Here is a 13,162-nt window from a genome sequence, read left to right as displayed (position 1 = left end):
GTTCATACAGGTCAAACAGGCTTGAATGTACTTTATACATTAAAGAAAGAACCACAAAAATGTTTCTTACACTTTGAGGATGCATCGTTAAATGGCGAAAAAAAAAAAGCAAAGTATTAAAGCTTGCATTCTAGCCTTTGCCTAGACAGAATTGCCTACTAAGCTAAAGTTTCTGTAAAAATACTTTGCTTTCGTATTCTCCAGTCATGAACACTGATCTAGCATGATGCCATGTCCCCTTTAAAAACATATCCTTGTTATTAAACTTAACCGGAGATATCAGCAATTATACAAACCTTTAATATGGTGCTTAATATATCAGAAACATTATAGTCTATATAGAAATAATGAAGCATAAATGCAATGTACTTATTCCACTCTAAATGTAATGTTATCCAAATTTTTAAGTGGGACAACAATTCAAAGAAATCAAGAACAGTTCAGAATTTAGACCAGGTGGTATCACTGTATAAAATAAACTGATCCATTTTTTTTCTCTCAAGAGCTGTAGTACACAAAGCCTTGAAATGCTCATCTCCTTTCTACTACTCACAATAATTTCTGTATACTTCAGTAAATTTGCATTTGAGATATGTTTTACTGAAATGAGTATACGTGCTTTTTTTTTGTAAATAGCACTATGTGTTCTTACCATTTCAATGCAGAACATGCCTCAAAGATGCCAGTAGTATAATGTTCATTATTTCATAGGTGATTACTATGCTAATGATCCCGGGGGGCCGTTTTAAGCCTTGCCATGCTTCCAAAAGGTATCTGACAAGTTTAATACCTTAAATTTATTTTGAGGGGTATATGTAGGTTTGGTCATATGTGATCAATCATTTATAGGCTGCCTCTTTTAATAGAGACATAAGTGCCACACTAGGGGTACATTTCCAGTTTCCAGTCCATTGGTCCAAGTTACACTTTACCTGGGTTAAGGAAGAACTCTGCTTTACAAAGGATGGAGAGCCTTTTCCAGAAAAGGGATAGTTTCTAAGACACATACCTGTCTCTACATCTAGGTCCCCAAATTGGGCTATTCTGATGCTGTTTTTTGCTTACATGCAACAGTTCAATCAGAGTGTAACAGGGAATGTTTTGTGGGCTGGGCATAGGTTACTTCTCAGCAATATGTAGGAAACAGAGTACTTTCAGGGCCTTGAAGCGGTCTATGTAGGACATGTTGCTTTCACCCTGTATTTGTTTTCTGAGAAACCTCTTTGGATGTTTCAGTTGTTGCATATGCCTGGTCAGACACTTATCAAAAAGGGCATTGTACTCAGTGATTAGTCTGATGAGGGCCAAGTACAGAGGAACAATGACAGTCTTGAACCTAGATGCCATACCCATGTTTATAAGTTGCACAACATATAAACATTTCCTAACTACCATAGAAACATGATGGTCAAAGATTACTGTCTACCTGTGCTCCCAAATCTCTGACTACTGCATTTACTCTTAAGGGTGTATTAGAGCTATGGTAGTTTGCAGGGGTGACCATCTTACAAAAGGACACTATTATGCAAATTATTAGAAAACACTATTATATGCATTGTTGTTTGAAGCTCTTATCACAAGTGTGATACACTAAGGTGTGGAAATATTTATCAAACTTTGTATATAAGCCAATGAGCTGTGCCCTAATTCCATTCATATAGCATAGCCCTTGTAAGAGTTTACAGGGTATTCTTTGGCTTACTTTCTTAGGTAGCTACTAAGCATGCAGCCCAGGAAATAACACAGGAGCCTAATCCATTTTCCCAATTGTCCTACAGCACCGTCTGGTTAAGTCACTTGTTAAGTGTCACACCATTGAACATGAGTGTATCAGACTAGAGAAAGCAACTTTTTAACACCTTATAGCCTTAATCATCTGATCTAACCATTTAAAAAAAATGTCAAAGTTGCATAACAGGATATTTATCAAGAGCTTTGTAAATATGATTCCTTTAATAATGGTTCAGAGACAGCATATTAATTATTACCTGCATTATACATACTGATTTTACACAGGTAATGCATAACACAGGTTAAATACATATGGCTTCAGATACAGCTCCACATTTTACATTTGATTATACAGGTACCAGTCATATGGCCCCCACCCCAATTTAGTAATACATGCTAATCCTAGTCTAACCCTGCCCTTGCCTCTAACCCTAATGTACATCTTAACTTTAAAAAAGCCCTTCCCGTAACACTACTACTACACAAGACAGCTTTTATACTCACCGTATACACACACACACACACACACACACACACACACACACACACACACACACACACACAAACACACACACACACACACACACACACACACACACACACACACACACACACACACACACACACACACACATATACACACACACACAAAATCTATCCACTTATCTAACCCCTACTCTAATCCTAATCTGCGCACATTTGCACAAACTCACATACATACCTAGTATACATGCCAGGTACCTTTTTCGGCAAAGCAAACATCCAACAAAATGTCTGCTCTATAAACTGAATGTTCACACAAACAAACCTGTACTTCTGGCAGTCATCCAAAGCAATGGTCAACCAAACACACAACATGCATATATTTAAAAGAGGGGGTTGGGAGCTATTGCCACATAGGGGCACAGAGGGTCTTGCTCCTGAAAAAACATGTGTAGGAACATTTTCAGGTGAGCATGTGAGTGTGCAGGGTTTCTTAGTGTGGAATTTTAACAGTGACTATATGCTGTGTGCAGTGTAATATTTTTTGCTGTGTGTATGTGTTATCGGAGTGTGTGTGTTACCTCAGTGGTTTGCAGTGTGTGTGTGTGTGTGTGTGTGTGTGTGTGTGCATTTCTTTGAATGGTTGTTGATTGAATGTGCTGTGTACACAATGGATTGAGCGTTGCTTGGTGTTTTTGACTGCTTGTGGAGTGATCATTGTTTCTTATTATTAATCCATACACACTCGATGATATGCTCTTTAATATTTATACAGTTCTCTTACACATAGTTGGAGCTACACACATTTTATTCACATGTGATAAGCCACAGTGTTTAAACACCTTACTTGCTCGAAAATACTTTTTCAAGATGCTAAAATGTCCATGGCTGTTTAGAAAAAAAAAAAAGAAAAAGGTAAAAATATGTTGTCCTTCTGTCTTGTATTTCATTTCCACTCCACTTAAACATGTTGCCACAAACTACCTTCCACCAACATAACCACAGAGTGCCACTACGTGGCAAAACAGATTAGGATAAAATCAAGTCACAAAGCTTGGTGTGTGTGTGTGTGTGTGTGTGTGTGTGTGTGTGTGTGTGTGTGTGTGTGTTGTGTAAAATTAAAGCACCAAACCAATGGTGTTGAAGCATTCTCCTCCTCCTCTTTTTGGCTCTAAGTGTCATGGGACAGTAACATTTGCAGTTGTTTGCCATTTAATAATTGGTACGCACATCTATCAGCAATGAGTTAATCGTGTCTATCAGCATTGAGTCTTAGCTCCTTTTCACTTCTCAATGAGTTTCCAGCCACACACACAAATGGAATCAGCTGAGGTACAATTCACAAGGGTTGTCAGTGCTATTATTTCATACATACTCTCCATTACAAGCAAATCATCTGAGATCTACACTTACATAACCACTTGATTACAGTGCTTGTTTGTATGACTCACTATTTGTGTGGATAACTACTTAGGTGTGGTGCTGAAAACATCTGCTGCTCTCAAAAAGGGACTAAAGGGAGAATGCAGAAGATGAGATGGCATAACAGTAGCATGGTGGAAAATGATATGATTCATCAAGACATTCCTGTAGCACTAGACCACTCTGATTCTAGATATTTTAAATTATTGCAAAAACAGTATTATGAATACATGAACTATATAAGCAGCTTTAAAGAACCAAATACTGTGTGGACACAGGCAACCCCTAGTTACAGCAAAGGAACACATGCACACCTCAAAGAAGATGTGCACACTTCAAGTATGGGAACTAATGATTGTAAGAAGATCCACATGAAAGAGCACAGATAGGACATACCTAATATTCTATGCAACATATATATTAAAAACAAGATAAAATAGGAAACAAAGACATAAAAATAAGCAAAGGAGAAAAAAAACACTCTAAAGGGCTCTGGTTTATTTTCCATTAGCAATCTGATACTGAATGTTTTTTTTTAATATTACTGTGATGATCATTAAAATTAAATTATAACATATCCCATAACATTTTCATACCCATATTTATCAGCTTATGAGACTTTAATATTTAATTATGCAAACCACTAATTTCCGTTTAACTACTTTGCACTTTTTATCTCTCATCTCTAAGTTTAAAGAGGATTTGAATATGTCCATGCTTTTCGTGTTCTTAACATCACTGATTAAAATAGCCTTTATTTTTCAGATTGACTTAATCTTCATGTAAACTAATTGTAAAATACCTTTATTCATGCACTTCTGTGCTTTTTTTGAGACATAGGCATTCAAACAGCTGCCACACATTACACTAAATACCAAGACTGTATCCCCAATAAAAGTACCTGAAAGATACAAAATGCATTTTCTGCTTCCTATGTCCATCTTCATACATTATATACATTTCAACAACTAGTACTCTTTTTATGAAATATATAGTTTCATAGGTAAACAACCACAAGGGCCTTTATAAGCCTTGCTGTGAAATCCAACCCAGTTTTGTCCCTATGTATCATGGGCATTTATTAGGAAGGGGTATGTTAGTTAGAAAGCTTCTAGAGGTTATGTGGTGGTTATATTAGTTTGGGCATTGGTGTCTGCCTCTGTCTATCCAAGACATCGGGGCCAGACCCAGGGTGACTTTTTGATTTCCCATCCATTGATCAAGACTATGCTTAAATCAAGATAGGGATGGACTCTGATGAAGAGCCTGTTCTAGAGCACAGGAATCCTCTGAGACACATCTGTCTTGCCAACATGTCTTATTTATAGCACAAGCAAAATTTAAATCCTTGGATCTAGTGGTTCTGATGCTGTTCATTTTGTGAATGTGAAATGGTCCACCAAAGTTGGATCTGTGGATGCCTAGTATGCCAGGCATAAATCACCTCTCAGTGACCTATAGGAGACAGAGTATAGAGACTGGGGCTGTAAGGCAATTTTTAATGAACAATGTGTTTATATCCTGGATACGTTTGCTAAGAAACTTTTGTGGGCATTCCAACTGTTGCATATGTCTGGTCAGGTACATCCCGAAGGGGGCATTAAACTTAAAGATGGGTCTGATAAGAGCAAAATAAAGTGGCACTATGACTTCCTTGGACCTGCATGCCATGCACTTACTTGTAAGTTATTAACACAGAATGATTTTCTAAATACCTTGGCCACATGTTGGTCAAAGGCCAGATTACTGTCTACATATGTTTTCAGATCCCCGACTACCGGACAACTTTAAGGGGTTTCTTATCAATAGAGTAATTAGTCTTGATGGTAGTTTTCCCAAAAAACATTATAGTGCGTTTCTTCACATTGAGTTATAGTCTGTGACTTTGGCACCAGTAATTTGTCTCTGTTAGACCCTCTTGTAAGATGTTTGTGCCATGGGAGGAGTCTATGAATGCTCCCAATTTGCAGTTCTTTGTAAACTTGGTCAGCCATAGGCCCTTGATATTAGTGTCTATCTCTGAAAAATAGATATCAAATAGCAGCAGTCCCAGCACAGTGTCCTGAGGGACCTCATAGGTTCCTAGGTGTGTATTAGGCTAATGGCCCTGGAGCCTATATAAGCCTAGCCGAAGAAGATTCCCTGGCATCATGCCGTCCAAAGTTAGTTCCCAGTGCCCCTCTCAAGCAAGGCCACTGAAGTGATCCCTGGGGTGAACTTCCTATTGCCCATCCACTTGTCAAGATTTCTCTTAAAGAGTGCCAGTGAAGTGCTCTGCTTGACGTGAATGGGAAGTTTGTTCCAGAGTATGGGAAGTCTCTGGGTTAGGAACCTGCCCCTCCAGCATGTTCTGTTTATTGTGGTAATGAGGTTTAGGTCTTTAGAGCATGTGGCATGGAGGGATTGGGATCCACACACCCCCCGGTGGTATCAACAATCCTGACTTTTTGGGCTCTGCCTGTGTGCCAGCTTGAAATCCAATGAGTTATGTAGGGGTTTATGCCCATTTCGGTGAGTTTGTCAACTATCTGTGTAGGATATTGTATCTAATGCCTTAGCCAGGTGTATGTAGGTCGCATGCTCCATTTTCCCCTCATCTTATCTTCTTCTATAGTCTTTTCACATATATTTTATGTATCTTGCACTAATTTTTTTAAACTCCTGACTGTGGCTTACTTCATTTAATAAAAAATAAACAATGGAAATAAGACATATGAGCACCTGCATGTTAGAGATATGAAAATTTGTTCTGAGAATCTTATGATTTCTTTATATACCTGATCAATATAAGAGAAAACAAAATAACTGCTGACAAATCCAAATGCCTAGATACTTAAAATGGGAATAGTTTATTATTTTGTATTTATAGTTATTTCTGGTCATCCCAAACTGTAGCAAAAACACACAGTTAATGTGCAATTTTAAACTGAATCTATTCCCTTCCCATTTTGGTACAAGTTACACTGTCTTAAGAATTTCTTTGCATCCTGTGAGTAAGAAAGAATGGATCACAGTTTCCATCCGAAGATTATTTTACTAAAATGAAATCATGTAGTTTAAAGGAGAGCGCACTTCTAACTCCTGTGGTATGCTAAAATTGATTCTTTTTTACTGATTACCAGTTTTGACTCCCCATAAGCTATTTTCCATCCATTGATGTGATCAATTTAAGATGTCAGTTTATGATTTGGAGTCTTCTGAATGAGAATATTATGATCTGCCATATTAACATGCTGCTGAAAAATGGTGTAAAAATCATCTACCTCTGGCTCTGCATCCAATAATCCCTTGACATCCGTCATGAAAATAAATAAATAAATAATGGCTGATAATGGTGGTTCTCTCTGTTTTGTATGCATGTTGGTAAATGTCATTCAAATCATAATTTAATTGAGTCGCCATGTCCTGGTTTTCAAACTAATTTTCCTTGAGTTTTGACATTAATAGATGGATGACCTTGCAATTGTTGATGTTTTGTTTACTTTTCTTCCTTTTACGAAGAAAAAGTAGTTCTTTCTTGACAGTTTCCAGACTTCTATTAAACAGCGACAGGAAAGTGTCACCTAGGTCTTGACATAGCATTCTGATTAGGTTATCTACTAATGATCTTTCACATCACAGAGATTGTTAGAAGACCTTGATCAGAGCATCAGGTTTTCAATTGTGCTTGTGGTTCCAAACCTAAACACGACTCAGAACCTTGAAGTACTAAAGGCATCTGTAGGAAATCCATTACAGAGGTCTCAGGAATTATTTTCCATTACATTTCTCGATTATATGTTAAATGCACCATGTACCCACACTTGCATTTATCTGATTTGTGATCTCTCCTTACCTTACTGATGCAGGTGTGGAAATGCTTTCTTTTTTAATTCCCTTTCTTAATCAAGGTAATATCTCAATCTATCCTTTCTTTCTTCGGTGAGTTCTCTTCATTCCTGACGAAATTTAGTGGGGTAGAGACAGTATTTTGTTACAAAATATATTTGCTGCTTAATCAGCTTTTAAATTGTTTTGCAACTGTATTTGTTTGTCCACCTTTTGTCTAGCTTAACATTTTTTGTTCATGCATAAATTAAATAGAATTTTTTTTAGTATTTGCCATGTGGTGGGAACATTTTTAGTTATAAATGTCTGTATTAATATCTTAATCCTTTGCATAGTTCTGCCATTCTTCATAACCTATCATACTGCATTTCAGCTATTAGTCATTTTTGAATGTTTGTGCATTTAGTCTATCCAGTCTAGAGTGACCTTGATAAAAAATGTTACTAGTTGTAATAGTGAAGGGGGCATGATGGAAAAAAATGACGCTCATGTTGCCAGTACTTGTGAAACTCTCATAGGTTCATAGACTAGTACTACATGGGGGCTATTATAAGCCTAGCCAATTACTCCATGTCAGAATCAAACCCAGAACCTTGTGTCTATAAGGTAAACACTTTAACCATTATGCCAACCTCCCATTTCAGTATATTATTTCCTGTAATTCTTTATCCATTAGTTGTTTTTCCTTTTCTGCAACAAATTAAGTTTATGATAGTCCGTGCAATTTAGGACATGTCGGAATCCAACAAACTGATTATGTATTATATGCTTGTCAATAGCAGGCCTACATATGGTTACGTGTACAAATGCCTGTTTTACATGACTACAGTGTAAACAAAGGGAATTGTGTATTTGGGGCTGCTAAATAAAAAAAACACTTCCCTTTTATGTGCTGCTATATAAAGATATTCAAAGCAATAAATGCACAGTTGTGCTGCCTTAGACTAACACATGTCTGAAACAGGTCAGATACTTTGCGTTACTGAGTTGTGCATGCTGGTAAAACAAGTGTTAACTTTTAACATCACATGTAATTCCAGAATCTTTCTAAACTTACTCTAAAAGAACATGATGAAACATAAATGAAGGCACACAAAATTTATTATGAACTGTGTGGGAAGAAACCATATGTTCTCATTTAAAAAAGCAGTTCTAAAGTATTTACCAAAATGAATAAAAATTATATTACAAAGAGTGCTGAGCTTATGAAAAGTAAATAAAAGTTGTCATTGCATTCTCATCAGTTGCTAAATAAAACAGTGAATAATATACTTGGGTTTTTCTTCCTTAAATCCCACAAGTTAGCATTGTACATAAAGTAGCCTTGTATTACAACTTGTTAGAATCCTAACAAACTACCTTTTTCTGAAGTCAGTTTTAAATATTTTACAAGCTGAGACTATTGACAGTAAAGCAATAGCAGTGGCATATATACCTTATGGAAATCACTCGAGAATATAGAAAAACAAGGACCCAAACCTGGGGGTCCAGAGGGCAACTTCATTAACAGAAAATAATGAGCCTTAGTAAAAGTATCACAATGTCACCATTACTTACGAAATCCAGAATGTTCCAGAGGCCTATGAGTACTTTTATGGTTAGGGGAACCAAAAGGGCCTTGATGAAGCTCACCTGCAACTACTCCCCATTGTTTCACATACAGGGACTATATTATGTATGCAAACATTTCTGAAACACTGTATGCATACTGACTAAATGAAAAAAAAATGAGTCTTACTGTTAGCAATGTTGAGTGCCAGCAAACTCTCTGAAGATCCTGAGATTTCACTGTTAATGCTGACCAGACTAGAACATCTCGCCCTTTGTTGCAATGAAGCAATGGGCAAGTTTGGGGATTCTGGAGTTGTAGGGGTGCTGGATGAACTGGTCTCAAGAAAAACGGAAGAGTTGTTGTGGATAGCATCCGCTGTGGAAGGAAAATAAACACAAGTCATTAGCTGTCCTTGGAACCATTCATCATTCTCTTCATAAGTGATAGAAGGCATTACAAAAGAAACAATTAACACTGCCAAACTCACTCAACAAATTTAAAAATCTGTTTTTGATTTTTAATTGTATTTGCTTTTTAACTGTGCAATCTCATAAGGAAGTGGGCGAATTACAAGTACTGTTTGGCTGAGTGACAGCTCATAATTTTACAGGAGGGAAAAGAGACTCACACTCACTTTAAGAGAATGAAGATAATGTATAGTTAATAACATTATAATGCATGTAACTTAAAGCTTGAAATATCAGACAGGGATATCTATATAAGCAAATGAACAACACAATAATAGAGTACAAATCATCTGACTAACAGCTATACAAGAGAAAGGCTAATATTTGTCACAAAAACTGACTAACAAATGTAAAATAAATAAATAAACTGCTCATACAGGAAAGCATGGCTTATACAGCAACTTGCGATACAATAATGGATAACATCAGCATGGCAAATAAAGCAACGGACATATATTGTTTTTAAATTCAGATATCTTGTTTCAGGAGATCCATGCAGTGAGTTCAGTGGCACTTTCATTTAGCAGAAAATTGCAGACTAAATTTTGTGTCAGCTAATTTCAGACATTGTAGTCGTAACTTCCATGTTGCTAAACCTTCAGAAACAAGTGAGTTTTTTTTTTTTTTTTTTTAACCTTAGAGTTAAAGTGACCATGGACTTGGCATATTTGAGTTGGAGAAGTGTATGGCTGCAAAAATGTTTTATTTTAGTTGTTTTTGTGGTCTTTATTGTTAATTTTGTGATGAAAGTGAGGACAATGTTTTTGTATTCACTCAACCTTCAAAATGACTGCAGCTTGTTTCACACTAGCTGGTAGGTCCTTGTTGTAAAACACAGAGACACTTAAATGGAGAAATATATTACAAGCAATACTGAAAATAACTAAAAAAATGGTATAGCATTTAAGAGGAAAAAGGCAATAGATATAACTTGTTTACAATGTGACACCTTCCTATGATGTATGCAAGAAAGTTGTGATCACCAAGGTGTGGAGAATCAGTAGGATTCTTTGGTGGGACAGGGGTTTCAGATCAACCAATGGGAAAAAAAAACACACACACACAAGATATATAGAAACTCAAAGAGAGTACTACATTAAGAGACATCAAATGTGAATGAAGAAATGTATTTGACTTTAACTGAAATACGTCACCTTAGAATGACTTTGTGCAAATGATCTTCAATAACAATGATATATGGACATGTACAGAATAGTGATATCTGTACACAGTCAAAATCTTACAGTCCCAAATTATTTGTCACAAAAAGGCCAATACAGGAAAGCATGACTTACAGAGCAAATTGTGGCACAATAACACATAACATCAGGATGACAAATAAAGCAACTGAAATCTGGTTGTACTACAAAGTCCTGAAATGAATTGTGAATGATATAAACCAAATGCAGAACATACCTCTCAACTTCTTAGAGCAAGAAAGCTGGATAAAGCCATACATAAAAGTGGGACAACGGCACAAAATAGGGACAATTTTTAAATATTGCTGTTATAAACTTAGAAAGTTGACAGAATAACAGGTTTTGCATTATCATGAATTTTTCTGAAGGGTATGAAGTCTGAAACTCAAATGTCTGTCATTATTTTCTAATTCAGTCTTTAATGATTTGCCACTCATTTTCCAGAAAACCACAATTTTATGAAAAATGGACCAAAGACATTTGGCAAAAATCTGGACAGCCTGTGAAAATCTTTACAGCTGAGAGGTATGATGCAGAAAATACTAAAGACAGAAAATGGAAAAAAAAAGGCAATGAGTGAAAAATACAATTAATAAACAGAATTTCAGTAAAACATATTTGATCCAGAGGTGCCCCCTTCAAACACCAATACAGTGATCAGCCCTTGCTCCTCCTACTTAATTAATCCTACGTTGAGGTCACAGTACCTACATATAATGCTAAACACATTTTATTCATTGTAAAGATTTATTTTATTATGAGATGCTGTGACTTTAAAGTGAAAATAACTGTAAATAACTGTATCAGTAATATTAAGGAAAATCTGCCATATGTTCCTGTTTTGCTTATATCAACTTAATAACGTAATAGGAAGTGCACAAGAAAAGAAACAATGTTCTGCTAAGCGCATAAAAGTTGTCTAAAATATGTAAATTAGAGTTACTTGCATTATACACCAGAGCAACAATACAGATATACAGACACAAATACAGATACAGTTATGGATATATATATATAGATAGAGGTGTGTGTGTGTATGCATACATCATGCAGGTGTCTTCAAAAACACCATAAACTTGTGTTGACAATAACTATGTCAGTTTAACATACACACATGTGAACTATAAGGTTAAAACATTAACCCCCTGCTTAAGGAATCCTGTTTCATGCTATCAATCTAATTTCCCATGCTGAAATATAAAGAAAATGAGATGTCACTGAAATGTGAAATGTAGATCCTTGATATTGTTTAGTCATTTCACTAGTGAGGGCATAGAAGTCAAGCCTAGCCAGGATAAAAAAAAATAAATACTTTCTCATATATCGTTGAACAAATGTTTAGTTGTGAAAGCTGCTCTAATGAACACCTATACATAAACTACATCTTAATTTGATTTTGGTTAGATAACACATATTGACAAAAGCACCATCTTTACCTCTCTGAACCACTCTAATCCTTTCCCTGTAATACTGCTAGAACATCCCTTACCCCCTTGCATACTTTCCTCTGAACTTACCTTCCACTCCACTGATTGTTTTTTTTACCTTTATTCTTCCTTCTCATGGCTCTACCTGCTCTGTTCACCCTGCAGGCTTACTCCACTCCCGTACCCCCAAATGCCACCCACCCCAATACCCCTACACTTATACATAGCTCACCACTTCCACCATCCAATCCAAACTACCCATCATACCCCCAAAATCCCCTCCCATAGTTCACCCAGTAAAGTAAGCCTACCCTTCAGAGTTTACTGCTAAACACGACTTATCCTGATAAACTACCAAACAATTATCCTAAACCATAATCTCTTACTCAAATAAACTAACTTCTCAACTTAACTCACCCCTTACTTCTACTCTAATAACTAACATCATGACCCTCAAACCTCTATCCCTACTTACTCAAATAATACTTCTAATTACCTTAACTTACCTAAACTATATCACTCAACCTACTAATGCAAACCACTCCCCTCATTTCACACCACTACCCCATCCTCTACAAAGTACACATATACTGTTACTCATATGTCTCCATGTCTATACCCCCCTCATCACTAGCATGCTCTTTCCCTATAGACTCCTACCTAAATCTAAAAACACTGTTCCCAATTACACTAGTCTAATGTCCACAAAACTCTCTACCTATATACTACACCCCAAACAAACCGAATACCTCATCCATCATTTTATCTCTCTCCTTCTCTCTGGGGACATCCACCCAAACCCAGGCCATTCCACCACACTGAATTCAAACCCCAACCCCCTCAACCAACAGGCACACCCCTCCACTTCTCAGCTCTATATGCTCAGAGCCTATGTAACAAAATTCCAAATCTTCATGCCTGGCTTCTACATAACCAGTCCGAAATTCTCTCCATCTCAGAAACCTGGCTTAAACCCCACATACAAGATTCTGAAATAACTCCTCCCAGCTAAGGAATGACAGAACACAAAAAAAGGGGGGGGGGTGTAGCACT

The 13,162-nt window shown here is 36.6% G+C and overlaps 1 protein-coding gene across 1 annotated transcript in view; it reads right to left on the bottom strand.

The window, feature by feature from the left end:
• The window catches only part of PITPNM3 (PITPNM family member 3), a 1,300,985-nt gene that overhangs the window by 324,751 nt on the left and 963,072 nt on the right, over nucleotides 1-13,162 (bottom strand). Inside the window, exon 12 of the mRNA XM_044054869.1 lies at nucleotides 9,203-9,391. Within this exon, the coding sequence (XP_043910804.1) occupies nucleotides 9,203-9,391 (189 nt within the window). The remainder of the gene's footprint in view (nucleotides 1-9,202; nucleotides 9,392-13,162) is intronic.

The sequence above is a fragment of the Protopterus annectens genome, chromosome 13.part0 (assembly GCF_019279795.1).
Source record: "Protopterus annectens isolate FY-2018-M chromosome 13.part0, PAN1.0, whole genome shotgun sequence".
Taxonomy (NCBI): Eukaryota; Metazoa; Chordata; order Ceratodontiformes; family Protopteridae; genus Protopterus; species Protopterus annectens.
Note: the sequence above shows the minus strand (reverse complement) of the source record. Positions and strands in the feature narration are given on the sequence as shown.